The sequence below is a fragment of the Plecotus auritus genome (assembly GCF_963455305.1).
Source record: "Plecotus auritus genome assembly, chromosome: 7".
Classification (NCBI taxonomy): Eukaryota; Metazoa; Chordata; class Mammalia; order Chiroptera; family Vespertilionidae; genus Plecotus; species Plecotus auritus.
In genome coordinates, this window is record NC_137774.1 from 19594057 (window position 1) to 19611043 (window position 16987).

General features: G+C 44.1%; 1 protein-coding gene across 2 annotated transcripts; it reads right to left on the minus strand.

Annotated features, from left to right (window-relative positions):
• Window positions 1–613: 613 nt before the first annotated feature.
• MILR1 (mast cell immunoglobulin like receptor 1) lies at window positions 614–14577 on the minus strand. Of its 2 annotated transcripts, XM_080677184.1 has the most exons (9): window positions 14310–14529; window positions 12790–13059; window positions 11269–11550; window positions 9611–9712; window positions 7220–7309; window positions 4241–4297; window positions 4054–4113; window positions 3334–3414; window positions 614–1713 (listed from the first exon to the last, which is right to left on the minus strand). In XM_080677184.1, the coding sequence occupies exons 1-8, from the start codon at window positions 14395–14397 to the stop codon at window positions 3362–3364; spliced, it is 1002 nt and encodes a 333-aa protein (XP_080533310.1). In that variant the 5' UTR covers window positions 14398–14529; the 3' UTR covers window positions 614–1713; window positions 3334–3361. The 2 variants fall into 2 exon arrangements, with proteins under 2 accessions (XP_080533310.1, XP_080533311.1); XM_080677185.1 differs by lacking the exon at window positions 11269–11550 and having other exon boundaries at window positions 14310–14577.
• Window positions 14578–16987: the final 2410 nt, after the last annotated feature.

A 16987-nucleotide genomic window follows, 5' to 3' on the forward strand; every position in this document is an offset into this window, starting at 1 on the left:
CAGGGCAATGGTAATTATATGGATGGTGGTGTTGGTTGGCTTTACTAACCACTTTAGAAGCTTTGCAAGGAGAAAATGAGAGGCTATTGATAGTTTGAGGGCAAGCTGTGCAACTCAGCAGCATTCTGCACTTCAAGACCTTGGGAGGTCTAGATAGGACCAAATCCAGTTACCAGTATGGTCACTCATTTGCTAGCCCTTCCCCACTTTTTTTTTTATTGTCTAAATTTTACATATGTCTCTTTTTTCCCCCGATTGACCCCCCCTCCCAGCCATTCCCATCCTGGGCAAGCCCCCACCACGCCAGTGTCTGTGTCCATTGGTTATGCTAATATGCATGCATACAAGTCCTTTGGTTGCTCTCTACCCCCCTGCCCGCGCACCTCCCCTGCCATTTGTCTCTGGATCTATTTTTGTTCATCAAATTATGTTGATCATTATATCCCACATATGAGTGAGATCATGTGATATTTATCTTTCTCCGACTGGCTTATTTCGCTGTTGCAAATGGTAAAAGTTCCTTCTTTTTTATAGTGGCGTAGTATTCCATTGTGTAGATGTAGCCCCTCCCTACCCTTTGTGTTGGTTTCTTTTTTTTTATTTTTTATTGTTTGAAGTATTACAAATAGTAGTACATATGTCTCCTTTTTTTCCCCATTGACCTCCCCCCGGCCTCCCCTACCCCCCAATACATGCCTTTACTTGCCCCCCCGCCCAGTGTCTTGTATCCATTGGTTATGCTTATATGCATGCATACAGGTCCTTCGGTTGATCTTACAGCGCCCCCCAACCTCCCCTGCCTTCCCGCTGTAGTTTGACAGTCTGTTCAATGCTTCTTTGCCTCTGTATCTATTTTTTCCCCATTTCTTTCCTTTAAAAAATCTTGCCTCTGCAGACTAGAAATAAACATATAATAACAAAAAATGTTTGAGTCCCAATTTCAATGTCCAACAGTTCTGAGTCCCCGTTTCAATGTCAAACAGTTCCTTATGTGTACATGTCAGCAATGATATCTGGATGGTGGGCACATGGTGGCAATGCAGGTCCGACCCTCTCTGGTTTGGTCCTAGGCAACCTGCTGCGACGCACAGCTGCTGACTGCTAGCGTGGCACGGAGTCGTCAGCGTCTTCCATCTCTGGACTGTTTCTCCTCTTGTCTTCGTGGTTTGTGTTGGCTTCTTTTCCTTCCCTGTTTCACTCTCCCTGAACTCTCCTGCTCCCTGGGATCACCTCCCATATAAACAACTTGCACCCAAGTCTTGTCTCAGCTCTGCTTCAGGAAGGAGCTCAGGTTAAGACATGAAGAAGCCTGAATTAACTCTCATAGAAGCTCCATGACATAGGTGTTATGTCTCTCATTTGTCCGCTGTAGTGGGCTGAATAGTGACTCCCCAAAAACATACGTCCAAGTCCTAACTCCTGGAACCTGTGAATGTCACCTTATTTGGAAAAAGGGTGTTTGCAGATGAAATTAGGTTAAGATGAGGTCATTCTGGATTATCCAGGTGGTTCCTAAATCTTGTGACCAGTTTTCCTATAAGAGAATGTCAGAGGAAGGGAAGGCCACATGAAGACAGAGGCAGAGATTGGAGTGATGCTGCCATGAACCAAGAACCACCAGAAACGGAGAGGCAGGCAAGGATTCTCCCATAGAGCCTTTGGAGAGAGTGTGGGCCTGCCGACACCTTGATTTTAGATTTCTGGCCTCCAGAACTGTGAGAAAAAAATTTCTGTTTTAATTCACCAGTTAATGATAATTTGTTACCACAGTCCTAGGAAACGAATCCATTCTTTCTTCTCCACCAACTCAACTCGGCTGTTCTCTCCACAGAACACTGATCAGATATGCAACACATATAGGCATGCCTTTGACATTAGCTCAGTCTTGAGGACTGAGAAAATCCCTGAAAAATCAATATAAATATTTTTGCAGCCCAGCTGGGTGTGGCTCAGCGGTTGAGCCTTAACCCAAGAACCAAGAGGTCACTGGTTCGATTCCAGTCAGGGCATATGCCCGGATGGGGGCTCAATCCCCAGTAGGGGGCATGCAGGAGGCAGCTAATCAATGATTCTCTCTCATCATTGATGTTTCTATCTCTCCCTCTCTGAAATAAATAAAAATATATTATAAATAAATAAATAATTATTTTTGCAGCCTCTGAAAATTTGAGAACAAATTTCAATGGCAATGAGTAACAAGTGCGTACTTGTTGAGTAATCTTGCCTGCCTCTCACTGTTTCCTCAGACACATTTTCAAGGCCGCCGTTTTTTGTTTTAGAATTTAGACCTTTGTGTTTTTGCTTTTGAACCTTTAATGGGCAACGGGGCCAGGGAAACCAGAAAGATGACCATAATGTTTTCAGGATGCATTTATGAAAAGTACAGTGGCCTAACAGTTATTCTTTTTTAAGTGATGTGGAAATGGGGAGAACGGTTCATGCCTAAAAATAGCAAAAGCATTTAAGAACTGTCACCAGTCAGGATCCCACCTGACAAAGCTGTTGTCTGATGACAGGATTGGCAGTATCTGAATGTGCCAAAGGGAGAGTGTTTAATCATAAAAATCAGTGATTCACTGTAGGTAACCAGGAGAGAGTTTTTTTTGTTTGTTTGTTTTTTTGTCCATGGGGCATGCCTATATGCATACAGGGTCCTTGGTTGATTACCTCCCACCCACTCACCCGCCCCCACCTTCCCTCCGAGATTCCGCACTCTGTTCCAGGCTTGGAGTCTCTGGATCCACTCCATTCATCAGTTTATTTTGTTACTGAGATTCCACTTATGAGTGAGATCATGGGATACTTATTTTTCTCTGACTGACTTATTTCACTTAGCATAATACTCCAGGAGAGACATTTAAAAAAAATTGATTTCAGAGAGGAAGGGAGAGGGAGAGATAGAAACATCAATGAGAGAGAATCATTGATCAGCTGCCTCCTGCATGCCCCCTACTGGGGATCGAGCCCACAACCCGGTCATGTGCCCTGACTGGAATCAAACTGTGACCTCCTGATTCATAGGTGGACGCTCATTTGCTGAGCCACACCAGGTGGGCAAGAGAGATGTTTTAAAGTGTCAGTCAAGCCCAGCCAGTGTGGCTTAGTGGTTGAACATCAACCTATTAACCAGAGGTCATGGTTCAATTCCTGGTCAGGGCAAATGCCTGGGTTGTGGGCTCAATCCCCAGCTGATCAATGATTCTCTCTCATCATTGATGTTTCTATATCTCTCTCCCTCTCCCTTCCTCTCTGAAATCAATACAAACATATTTAAAATGTCAAATCAAGTTTTCCTTTTCTTCATGTAAATCAGCTTTGTAAAAATTATCTTACCCTAAGATGTAGTTTGTATCTTTAAATTTCATAAGCTGAGTTCAGCATAGACACATCCAGTTTTATCATCATTATGGGCTTCTGAAATATAAAAGAAGAAATAATTTAGTAAAATTAGAATATATATCCATAGAGTCGCTTAAAATTTTTTATTTTAGTAGCAGGGTGAACTGACAAACAAGTATTAACTTTTTTCCTGTACTATATCAAGTAATTTATTATTTAAAAATAAAATTATTCTTCATTTACACTTTAAATTCAATATTATTTTGTACTAGGTTCAGGTATATGGCACAGTGGTTAGATAATCATATACTTTACATCGTGTTCTCCTGATATTTCTAGTAGCCACCTGACACCAGACATAGTTATTACAATATTACTGTCTATATTCTCTATGCTGTACTTTACATCCCCATGACTATTTTGTAACTACCAATTTGTACTTCTTAATCCCTTCACCTGTTTCAAGTAATTTATTATTGAAAATGGTTTAGAAATGCCCCTGCATCCTCCTCTTGATGTTTTATGTGATACTCTCCCTGTTCCATCATTCCCTCTTCCTTGTTAGGAGCCGTGGTACTGGTTACTCTTGGTCTCTGGGTGTGTGTATTGTCCCCATCCACCCCATTTTTGGGATCCTAAAGTCCTAGAATATGGTGGTCTCACAGGGACCACTGTCTCATTCACTAGTATCTCTTATCCCAAACTGTGGCTCACCTGGTGTCACCTCCAGGAACATGGGGGTGGCATAATGTATCTCAGGAGAATGTTCAGTTTCTGGGCAAAAGACAAGAAACAGAGTTATTGGGCCTATAAGCTGAATCCCTAGTCACTCAAGGGCAGTGGCTCAGCTGGCTGCCCTCGCAATGGCATGTAGCCTCTGGACTTTGCAGGGAGTGCTTACCATCTTGGGCTGTGGAAACACACTGTCTTGGTTCCAAGCCTGGCACTGACTCCTTATCTGTAAAATGGGAACGACATAAATTGGGAGTTAGGGCTGTTTATGTTGGCCAGGGCAGGTAAATTGCTTAGCACTGTGCCTGGAACATGGCTGGCCCTCAGTCAGTGTTGACTGGATTTGTTCTTGTTGGCCAAGGCTGTGGGTCTGTTTACCATAAAGCCGTGTATGATGGCTGCTTTAAGAGGTGAACATAGAGGAGAAACCAAGATGGCAGCATAGGTAAACACCTAAACTGCTGCCTCACACAACAATTTCAAAACTACAACTAAAAGACAAAACCAACATCATCCAGAACCACAGGAAGGCTGGCTGAGTGGAAATTCTACAACTAGAAGGAAAGAGAAAAGCACACTAAGACTCAGAGGAGCTGCAGGAGGCAGAGGTACTGAGAAGCATGCGCGGAGAGGACTGGCAACTGAGTGCGTGGCTGGCTTTCTTAAGCGGGAGGGAGACTAAAGCTCCCGACTGCGCTGAACTCCAGTTCCGCGTGAGACTCTGGTGACCCAGACTCATACGGGGTGAAACTGGACTGTCTGGCAGCGGGCGGAACTCGAGGGCCACTTTCTCTCAGAGGTGCTTGCAGTGATTACCATGGGACACTGAGAAACAGGGGCCTCATAGGGCAGGGCTGACGGGAAACCAATGCTGTCTGCTCTGCCCTGAGACTCTGCCCCATTCAAGCTGAGCACAGAAGCTTTTGCAAGTCTTCTCCCATAAGGGTGTCTCCAGCACAGAAGTTCTCCCAGCATAGACACAGCTGATCCTCACAGCCAATTGGCCTGGAGGTCAATTCCTCCCAGTGATACCAACAACAATCAAGGCTTAACTACAAGACTCTGCACACAGCCCACAAAGGGGTGCACCAAGAGTGTCCACCTCAGGTAACTGGGGAGGCTGAGCCACTGGGCCCTATAGGACACCTAGCACACAAAGCCACTCTATCAACTCAGGGAAGCAGCCAAAATGCAGAGACAAAGAAATAGATCACAAATGAAAGAAATGGAGGAAAGCAAATGACTGGATATAGAGTTCAAAACCACGGTTATAAGGTTTTTCAAGAACTTTCTAGAAAAAGCCAATAAATTTAGCGAGACCCTTGAGGATATGAAAAAGGACCAACTAATTAAGCATACACTGACTGAAATAAAAAATAATATACAGAGATCTAACAGCAGACTAGAGGATCACAAGAATCAAATCAAAGATTTGAAATACAAAGAAGCAAAAACACTCAACCGGAAAAACAAAAAGAAAAAAGAATCCAAAAATATGAAGATAGTGTAAGGAGCCTCTGGGACAACTTCAAGCCTACCAACATCAGAATTATGGGGGTGCCAGAAAAAGAGAGAGAGCAAGATACTGAAAACCTATTTGAAGAAATAATGACAGAAAACTTCCCCCACCTGGTGAAAGAAATAGACTTACAAGTCCAGAAAGCGCACAGAACCCCAAACAAAAGGAATCCAAAGAGGACCACACCAAGACACATCATAATTAAAATGCCAAGAGCAAAAGACAAAGAATATTAAAAGCAGCAAGAGAAAAACAGAAGTTACCTACAAGGGAGCACCCATACGACTGTCAGTGGATTTCTCAACAGAATCTATGCAGGCCAGAAGGGAATGGCAAGAAATATTCAAAGTGATGAATAGCAAGAACCTACCACCAAGATTACTCTACCCAGCAAAGCTATCATTCAGAATTGTAGGGCAGATAAAGAGCTTCACAGACAAGAAACAGCTAAAGGAGTTCATCAGCACCAAACCAGTATTATATGAAATGCTGAAAGGTATTCTTTAAGAAGAGGAAGAAGAAGAAAAAGGTAAAGATAAAAATTATGAACAACAAATACATGTCTATCAACAAGTGAATCTAAAAATGCAGTGAATAAAAAAATCTGATGAACAGAATAAACTGGTGAAATATTAGAATCAGGGGCATAGAAAGGGAGTGGACTGACAATTCTCGGGGGGAAAAGGGTCTGGGGGGTGCGGGAAAAGACTGGACAAAAATCGTACACCTATGGATGAGGACAGTGTGTGTGGGGGAGGTAAGGGCAGAGGGTGGGGTGGGAACCAGGTGGAGGGGAGCTATGGGGGGAAAAAAGAGGAACAATTGTAATAATCTGAACAATAAAGATTTATTAAATTTAAAAAAAAAGAGGTGATCATAGCCCAGTCAGTGTGGCTCAATTGGTTGAGCATCGCCCCATGCACCAAGAGGTCACCAGTTCAATTCCTGGTCAGGGCACATGCCTGGTTTTGGGCTCGATTCCCAGTAGAGGGCCTGCAGGAGGCAGCAAATCAATGTTTCTATCTCTCTCCCTCTCCATTCCTCTCTCTCTAAAATCAATTTAAAAAAATAAAAAAAGGTGTCTAGCCGGCATGGCTCAGTGGTTGAGCGTTGACCTGTGAAACAGGAGGTAATGGTTAGATTCCTGGTTGGGGCACGTGCCTGGGTTGCAGGCTCAATCCCCAGTGCGGGGCGTGCAGAAGGCAGCCAATCAATGATTCTTTCTCATCCTTGATGTTTCTATCTCTCCCTCTCCCTCTCCCTCCCTTTCTGAAATCAATAAAAAAATACATTTTTAAAAAAGTGATCATAAAGGGACTTGGGGCACAGTGAAGATCATTCCAAACTGATATAAAAAAATTTCCAAGATATGTTGCTAAGTGAAAAAAATGAGGATGTAGAATAGCCTCTCTGTGACACGCTGCCATTTCTGCCCTGTGTTTAGATGTCAGCATACACATAGACTATCTGTAGAAAGATTTTAAAAACTGATTGTTGTCCCTGGAAAGTGGGACTGGGCATCAGGGGTGGGAAGGAAACATTGTACCTGTGTGTCTGTATGACCTTAAGAAAAATAAGATGAAAACCAACCAACCAAACCAATGAAAATACCCAAAAAAGTTATCTTACCTGCTTGATTTTCATGGACATTTGCATATATTCCAACTTCTGTGGGTGTATTTCCATAGTCTCTGGGTGCTTTATTTCTCATAGCTTTTCCTGTGTAAATTGTGCAGAATTAATTAAATTAAACCAATTCAGCCACATTTTTCTGATCTCCTCTGCCAAGGAGCAGAATTCCCCAAAGTTCTGAAACAAACAATGTGCTGCTCCAATGGCCTTGTTGTCTATTGAAGGAAAACTGTGGACTCAGCAAGCAGTCCATAGCACCTCTTTCCCAAGCCAAGAACCCTCCTGATTTTTCTCCCAGCTCTGCAAGTGACATCCTTTACCTATCAGATTGCGCATGAGATGGCCAGAGACACATTTTCTTTCCTTTGCTGAAAAGAACAGTCTGTCAAAAGCTTTGTAATATCTGCAAGGGATAGTAAATTACCCAGCTGAGTCCTCTTTAGCTGTGGCCAGTATTCGAAGAATATTAATTCCACTTTTGCAAAACTCCAGGCTTTTTGTAGGAAGGGAGACAGGTTTTAAAAATGCATGAGATGTCTGCCTTGGCTGGGAGGTTCAGTTGGTTGGAGCGTTGTGTATGGGAGGCAACTGATTGGTATTTTCCTCTCACATCAGTGTTTCTCTCTCCCTTTCTCTCTAAGTAAAAAAAGACCACATATCCTCAGGTGAGGATAAAACACACACATCTGTGCAAAAAAGAAAAAAAAATGTATGAGGTGTATACACTTTTACATCTATTTTTTAACATATATATTTTAATATATATATATCTTTTCATTGATTTCAGAGAGGAAGGGAGAGAGAAATAGAAACATCAATGATGAGAGAGAATCATTGATCAGCTGCCTCCTGCACACCCCCTACTGGGGATCGAGCCCGCAACCGGGCATGTGCCCTTGACAGGAATTGAACCCAGGACCCTTCAGTCCGCAGGTCTACGCTCTATCCACTGAGCGGATGGGGCTTGACAGCAATTTTCAAGTTTCATACCAACTGAGTCCCTGATTTCTCTGAATTATAATCCAGAGGTGGAGGAGGCGCAGGAGCCTAACATTTATCACTTAGTTCTCTCCCCAGTTGTGACAGTTTCTCCCATGACCCCATTCTATAGGTCAGAATGCTGAGGCTCAGACATGTTCACTGGTGGGTGCCAGCGCTGAGACACAAAGTGTCCTTTGTGCAAATCTCAATATTCCTCTATACTTGTGTGCCCAATGAAAAGGCCATTTTGAAATCTTAACTAGAGGTGGCCATAAGACGAGGTTAGTCACTGGGGCTTGACACAGCACTTAAGGTGGAGCGGAGAGGAAGGCTGCTCGTGTTTGTCTTCATGTACTGGCTGTCCTCCGAGTGGCTGAAAAACACAAGGCAAAGAAAGCTCTTGCCTTTGAGGAGCTGGCCATCAGGACCGCGCCATCATTTGCCGGGCTCAGGGCAAAATAAAAATGTGGGGCCTCTTGTTAAAAATTATTAATATTTATATACTTATGTTCATAGCACACTGTTCATAGCCCAAAGGTGGAATAACCCAAGAGCACAACATGGATGGGCCTTGAGGACATTATGCTAACTGACATGAACTAGTTATAAAAGGACAGATTCTCTGTGATTTCATTTATATGAGGTCCTCCCTAGAGTAGACAAGCAGAATGGTAGGGGCCCGGGGCTAGGGGGGGTGGGGAAGTGACTGGTGAGTTAGTGTTTGATGGGGGCAGAGTTGCAGTTTTACAAGATGAGAAAAGTGCTGGGGATGGATGGTGGTGATGGTTGCACAACAATGAGAATACTCGATGCCCCTGAACTGTGTACTTAACCTGATTAAGATGGTACCTTTTATGGTCATATATATTTTACCACAATTTAAAAAATAATTTTCCCTCAGTGGTTGACTGTCGACCTATGAACCAGAAGGTCACGGTTCGATTCCCGGTCAGGACATATGACTGGGTTGCAGATATGATCCCCAAGAGGGGGTGTGCAGGAGGCAGCCAATTAATGATTCTCTATCATCATTGATGTTTCCATCTCTCTCTGAAATCAATAAAAATGGATATATTTTTAAAAAGTAATTTTAAAAAGCAAAAAGAAAAGTATTAAGAATGTCAAGCCAGTGACAGCCATGGAGCATTAAACCAAGTGTGGGGCTTCTCTTAGCCCAGGCCTGGTGTGACTACACAGGCCCACACCGCTGAGCAATCTAAATAAGAAAAGCTCTTACCCAATAACGACAGCAAGTCTGTTTCATTTACCTTCCCCTTTCTCAGCTTTTTCTTCTCTTTCTATTTCTTCACATCCATTTCTGATTCCCCTTTCCCTTCCTCCTCACCTCCCCTTCGGTCTGTATCCAAAACCCCTGGAAAACAATGGAAAAGCTCCAATAGAACTTACTGGCTTTGTACTTCTGTCGAATCCAAAATGCCAGAAGTAGGATTACAATTAGCATCAGCAGTGGAAGCAGTAGCTGCAGGCAGAGTGGACAGCTGTCTCCACCTGGAGGAAGACGGCATTCACCGGTCAGCGCACAGCTTTCTTTCCTAATGACGGTGGACTGTGAATTGTTCTGGAAAAGGCGATCGCGGCTGTCTCCCATGGTAACCAATGTATTGTGTACCCTATCCCTGCACTGCTGCGGACATCTGCAACTCCAGTGAAGTTCTTAAAGTCGACCGAGTGCATCTTCCACAGGGGTCACACAAGGAGACAACACAGCATTTAACAGACCAAATTGTGGCTACAGTGTTAGGGTCATAAGCTTCCGAATGGCCTGGCCATTTATTGGACAAAGCCCTTAGTCATGTTGGAATACTTTACGGCACCCAAACAGCTACCATTTATTATTAACTGCATGTCTGACACTGTGTTAAGCACTTCACATGCATTGCCTTATTTGTCTTATTAGTGTCACTACCATTTTACAAATGAGTAGAGTAAGGCTCAGAAAGGGTTAAGTGACTTTCTCAAGGTCACACATCTAGTAGACGGAAAGGCTGTGATATGTGGGCAAAAGCCTGATTCTGGGGTCTGACTCCCACAGACTGCCTCACTTTTTAGGACGTAAAGCTAGGGTGTGGGCTTTTCTGAGGATGAGGCCGGGTGGAGCGTTAATGCCCAAGTGTGCCTATTGCCTTTGCTAACCTAACTTTTGGCCAGGTTTGAATCTAGAATTCGCAGGCTTTTTGGAGTTCTGTACTGGAACATGGCAGCATGGGTGAGAGCCAGCCCCAGTTCCAGCCTGACCCCTTTTCCAGCCTGATCCCCTTCCCACCCAGGCTCTGACCTGCACCCTAAGGTGCATGTGGACCCTAGCCTGCATGTCCAAATGCCATTTACACGCCCCACAAGCAGCTCCCTTAGCTTGGGTACAGGAACGCTCACATCCTCACTGTGGTCCACCCTTGGGAGGATGAACTGGGAAAGAGGCTTGCCTGGGCCCTGTGGGTGGGTTCTGATCTGATTGGGTAGGGAATTTGGACACAGGTACCAAGAGTGTGGTGTAAAAAAGTGGGGATACAGGGTCCAGGTGGGCATATTCCCATGGCCCCCTGGACTCCTCAGCCTGTGGGAATGTGCATGGCCAAGATACACCAGAGCAGTACCCTCCAAAACCCAGGGAAGGGACAGGGGCCCCTCTTGCCCCAAGCCAAGGGTGGCACTGAAAGTCTCACCAAGTGTTAGCAGTGGAGCAATAAACAGCCAAGTAGGCATTAGAAGTCACCGAAAAAGCAAAAGAAAAGAGACCTGGCAGCTCCAAGAGAGATGCAAATTCTAGTGTGATTGCTCAGAACCCAGGCAGTGGAAGGTCAAGACAGGAAGCAGGGTTTAGTCAGGAAGTCTCATTGCAAGGTCCCTTACGCCACAGTGTCTAGGCTTTCCTATGACTTTTTTTGTTCTGTTTTTATGGCAGAAAGCAATCCCATCACAGTTTGTATGGACCCTACCAAAGGAAAAGCACTTGGAAGCAGGTGGCCAAAGTGGCAAGTGGACTGGCAGAGGAAGTTTCTGGAAGCAAATCCAGACCCTGTTGAAAGAGCTCAGATAGTCCTTACTTGTTGAAGGCATGGTGGCGGGATGACTGTGTCTTGCATAGTCAGGCAGGCTGTTTTTAGCTTCACAACTATACTCTTCCCCTTCCCTAGTGTTGCTCTTGGTTAAATTAAATTCAGCAGGCTCCCTTACGTGCTTGGAAATAACTGGTGACAGGGTGATGCCTTTTTTAAAGAAAGTATAATTGATGGGCAGAGAACCGTTGAAGGAGATGCAGCGTAGTGTTATATAAAGGTTTGTCTGTGTTTGAACGACAATGTTCAGCACTGGAGTGGTCACTGGGTCTAGAAAAATGAAAGTGCATGTTACAGGGATACAGATTGGGTTCACTCACCCAGTCCATAAATGTGGATCAAACCCCTACTCTATTCCCCGATGTGGTCCCAGGGATGACTGACACCCTTCTTGAGAAGTCAAGAAGCTTGCAACCATTGGGAAAGGCCAATGACCACTCTATCATTAGATTGTTAAAACAGCTATAATCTAAAAAGCTAAGAACCACTGACCTAGAGCAGAGGTGTCCAATAGAACATTCTGTAATGATAAAAATGTCCTATGTCTGTGGTGTCTAATATGGCAGCCACCTGTGGCTACTGAACACTTGAAATGTGACTAAGGAGACTGAGGAACTAAGTTTTTTTATTCCATCTAATTTTAGTTAATTAAAATTTAAATTTAAATAGCCATGTGTGACTGATGGCTACCATAATGGAGAATATAGATCTAGAGAACCACTCAAAGATTTTACCAGTATCAGAGCATCTATGTTTAGAAGAATCCAGGTACACTGTACATGTATTACCTGGAAACCCTCTCTCCCAGGAGTTTAGGTCATCTTTATAGAGGAGCCCATTAATGCTAGGTTGTGAGAGGCTTAGTGTGGGATATGGGAGAGGAAAATATAGAAGTAATAAGATGTGGTTGGGCAGGAAGAACATGGGCTGGTGGGTGGTCATTGCAAAGAAAAGAGGTGGGCAAAGCCTGGGGCTTTGGAGACCCTTGCCACCAGGCCCAACATTGATTCTCAGACTTCTCACTCGAATCTGCAGAGAAAAAGTCATTTTTGCCTACCTGATGGGAATCCTAGAGTAAAGTCTCTAGAAAAGATTTCAACAATTTTCCAAATCATTGATGTAAGACTTTTTGTCTTAGATAACCAGCCTATTATTATCTGAAATAGCCAAAAAGTCTTTGGGGAGAAAGTGAAATTATCCTATATAATAAAGGGCTAATATGCAAATTGTCCCCTTGACTGTGAGTTTGACTGGGAGGCGGGGCCAACTGACCAACCACCCTCAGCCCCTCCCTCCCACCAGCCTCACCCAATTGCCCCAATTGGGGAGGGCCGGCTGGCCCACCTGTGCACGAATTCATGCACAGGGCTTCTAGTTAAGAATAAAGGTCTCAGTGACATACTTTCCAGGCTCTCCAGTGAGTGCTTGCAAGGGGAACAGAGAGACCATTATAGAATAGAAGAGGGTCCTACACGTCACAGGGCCCCGTGAAACGAGTGCTCTTCTTACCCACAATTGTGAAGTTGAACTCGAGACTGTATGCTGAACAGTTGGAAACTTCAGCTTTGCATTTGTAGGGCCCCGAATCACGGGCTTCTGAGATGCTTAGGTTAAAAATCACGGGTTTTCCTTTGCTAGCCTGGGTTCCCATGTGTTTCGTATACCGAAACAAATAATAGGTGATTTGTAGTGATTTGTTCTGGTGGGAACAACTTAGAGATACATTTTGACCCTTCATGACTATATTTGTTTTTGAGTACAAACTTGGAGAATTGAATTCTGGAAAACAAAATAACATAAGAGAAAGTTCTTGTTAATGTCCCTTGATAATAATTGTCTGGCCACATTTTGTGGATCAAAGTGGTGGAGATAATGCTCTTGGCAAACTTTCCTAAGGGGGCGTTTCTTGCCTACACAGCCTGGCTGATCAGTGTGTGAGGAAGCCTCAGGGCCTACAGAGGCCCCATCCAATGAGAGATGGTGGCCTCGACAAGCCTTTTTGTGCTTGCTATCTCTCTGGCCAGTAAGAGCCTGAAGTGGACCCTCTAAAGACTGGCTATGCTGACTTAGAAATATTGAAGTTCTAGGTTCTATGACCAACCATTATGTCTGGTAGCTAGTTTTGTCCATTATTTATTTTAAATTTCTTATTTTGGAAAATGAGAACTTTCAAAATAATAGTAGAAAAGAGAGTACAGTGATCCCCCATGGACCTATCACCCAGCTTCAATAATGATCAACTCATGGTCCATCCTGTTTCATCTGCCTCCAACCCTTTTCCATTATTTTAAAGAAAATCCCAGACTGCATGTTATTGCATCCATAAATTTCAGTATTGAGAAAGAGAAAAACAGCCCCTGACAGTTGGCGACTGGCCTGGCTAGGAACTGACCTGTCACTCACAGCTAGAATACCAATACCAAACAAGGCCCCTCTATGACCATGTTGGATCAAGACAAAAACAAGACAACTCCATAACCATGTCTGGACACAGGTCAGAATTATTAACATACCCAAATATATCATTATTTCCACTTTCTAATTGGATCCAATCCAGAGTAGAGGCTGCTGCTTTGAATCTTCCTTCAAACCACCTAACACAGACCTAAATCTTATCATAAGACCTTTCTATCACCCTCCTGCTGAGACATCCCATGATTTTCTTGGTATACATTTTCTCCCCAAACCCAGCTTTGTTCAACTACATGTGTATTCCTGGTGATATTTGGCTGGAGGATGTTGGTAGTTTGTATCACTAAAAGATATGGACTCTTTTGTGAACATAACAATTACCGTTATCATGCCTAACAATTAACAATAATTTATCTCTGAGTCTCAGGAAAGATACTCCAACCCCCTCCCTAAAATCACTTCATTTTAAACAGTAGGTAATAGAAAAGACTTTACTCTGGTTATTCATCTAAAAGCATAGAAAAACTTATTCATGAAAGATCATGTTTAAAGCTGACCATCCACTGTTTTTGGTGAAGACGGTTTTAGTACAAGAGAGAGAAGGAAATGAAACTTACTGTTTGTTTTTTTCATTGTCTCACAATCCAGTTCTGCTTTTAGAGTCAAAAGAGAGAAAAGAAACACAAAAAAACTCTTTTTCCACATCACAGTTTGGTTTTGAGATGCAAGCTTTAGATGTGACAGAAGAAAAATGCCCTTGTCTGTTCATATGGCTCCGCATTCTCCCGAATGAAATTGAAGAAGAGGCCAAAGGAGGTGTGGTGGCACCATAGTGGTGAGTCACTTAGAGAACTTCCTTCTTTTAGACCAAGTTATAGAGATCACAGTTGCCTGCATAAGCTTGGCATAATAAGACTGGTTGGTTTGTCCAACACGTGTTCCTCAATGACTTCTTGTAAGAAGAGAGAGAGATGTGGGAGGTTGTGCTAATTCAGGTTGGATAGGAAGTTGAACTGTGTGTGTGTGTGTGGGCGGGGTGGGGGAGGGATAAAAATATGACTGTTGTGTTGTCTTTGTGAAAACCCACCTGATCATCTCTCTTTGGATTTGGCCTATATTAAAAGGAACTTAATGGAAGTTTGCTTTAGTCTTGGGAAACAAATATTGACTGTCTAGAGCAGACATACACAAGCATGGCATCAGAAATGCCTGATTTTGTGAAATGTAGATTCCTAGGCCCTATTCCACATTACTGGGGATGAAACCTGGGACTCTGAATTTTAACAAGGGCCCCAGCTATCTCAGAGTCTCTAAATTACATCCCAGAATGTACTGTGGTTCACTTCTACCTGATGCAGAATTCTCCTGGCTCTGTGAAGTGTACACAGATAAAACCACATATTCCGGTGTCGCCACTCTGAAGTGGGGCCTGGGAAGTGCTGAGGGGCTTCCCAAGTGGAGGGAACTGTGACTGGGCCGCTTGGGTTACTGATTCTTGTTGCCACCCAGGGTTGGCCTTGTAGGTCTCGCACGTTCCTGTGGTCAGGTGCCCTCTCTGTGGGGAAGCCAGGTCCCTGCCCGGGTATAGGTTGTTCTAGGATAGGGGTGGGGAATGTCCGACCCGAGGGCTACATAAGACCCACAAAATCATTTGGTTTGGCCCTGCCGAGGCATTAGGGGTAAGTTAATTACATGTTTGACCAAATATACCAGGCTAATTTTTAAGTTGATAATTTTGTATGGCTCGTGAATGATGTTATAAATATCCAAATGACCCTTGGCAGGAAAAAGGTTTCCCACCCCTGTTCTAGGACATTCTCCAACCTCTACTATCAACTGTGGTGATCATTCATTCCCAGTTCCGCACCTAGCCACCACTGGGGTCTGAACGGAGCCAGGGCCAGCTGCTGCCACTCCTGCTTCTTCCCTGGCGGCCCACTACTGTCTGGAGCAAATCCTCTTATGTGGCCCTCAGTTTGCAATTCCCTCTGACAGACAAATTTACTGCTGGGCACCAGATCTCCTAAGAAAGACGGCACTCAGTGATTGGTGGTGATTTTCCCATTGTGATATTCTTGGCAATTTCTTTCACTAAAGGAAGGGAAAGAACCCCACAAATTTGATCTCTGGTAAGATGACCCTGGGAATGCCAGAGTTTCTGCTAAGGGAGTTGGAGGTTTTGTTCTTGACACTTTACCAACCAGCATCTCATCCATCCGTGCCTGGGCAGAGGGTGGGGCTGGGCCCCTGAGCGCCATTGTGCCTGAGAAGACCGGGGGCCTTTCAGAAAAGCTGACATGGCTGGGACATTTGTGTGTCTGGAACGTTTCAGCTGGGGCAGGAAGCTTGCAGACCACAGCTTAGACACAAGTGTAGCAGAGGAAACCAGAGGAAGTGCTACTTGCAGCTGTTAGTAAACGTTGCTAGGAGCACTTTAGTGAGGCCCCAGGAAAAGGGACGTAATTTGTTAAAAGTTACACAATAAATCAGAAGTGACAGCTGAAATGGAAAAAAACAAAGTTCGTACATGGATGGGGCACATTTCTGGGGGCCCAAATCATGCCAAACCCACATTGTCGTGGTCCACCATAACTCACCATATTGGTAAGATTGGTAATAACAATAAATATAGTCATACAAACAGGAAAGATACTATATTCCTTCCTGTTGTCTAAGCCTTACACAGATCTTACATTGTCTTTGTGTAATACCTATAATTTTAATCCCTATAAAACTGCTATAAGGTATACAGAGGTATTATTATTATTATTATTATTTTAAAATATATTTTTATTGATTTCAGAGAGGAAGGGAAACATCAATGAGATGATGTTTCTATCAGAGAGAGATAGAAACATCAATGAGACAAATCATTGATTGGCTGCCTCCTTCACGCCCCCTACTGGGGATTGAGCCCACAACCTGGGCAAGTGCCCTTGACTGGAATCTAATCCAGGACCCTTCAGTCCGCAGGCCGACGCTCTATCTACTGAACCAAACCAGCTAGGGCCAGAAGTATCTATACTAATAAAAGGGTAATATGCTAATTAGACCGGGAGACCTTCCAGACAAAGCCATGGTGGTGGGGCTGAGGCAGAGGCAGTTAGAGGAGATCAGGCCAGGAGGGGAGGGCAGTTGGGGGCAATCAGGCTGGCAGGAGGGGCAGTTGGGGGTGAGCAGGCTGGTGGGGGGGGCAGTTGGGGGTAAGCAGGCTGGTGGGGGGGAAGTTGGGAGTGATCAGGTCAGCAGGGGGGGCAGTTGGGGGCGATCAGGCTGGCAAGGGGGGGCAGTTGGG

Bases quoted from the DNA above. Each gene is read 5' to 3' on its own strand.
- MILR1 (XM_080677184.1), bottom strand. From the start codon at position 14,397: ATGTGGAAAAAGAGTTTTTTTGTGTTTCTTTTCTCTCTTTTGACTCTA. The intron at 9,713-11,268 runs GTAAGGACTATC...GTCTTCCTCCAG, and splicing joins CGCCACCATGCCTTCAACAA to GTGGAGACAGCTGTCCACTC. The intron at 7,310-9,610 runs GTAAGTTCTATT...CAATTTACACAG, and splicing joins TCGACAGAAGTACAAAGCCA to GAAAAGCTATGAGAAATAAA.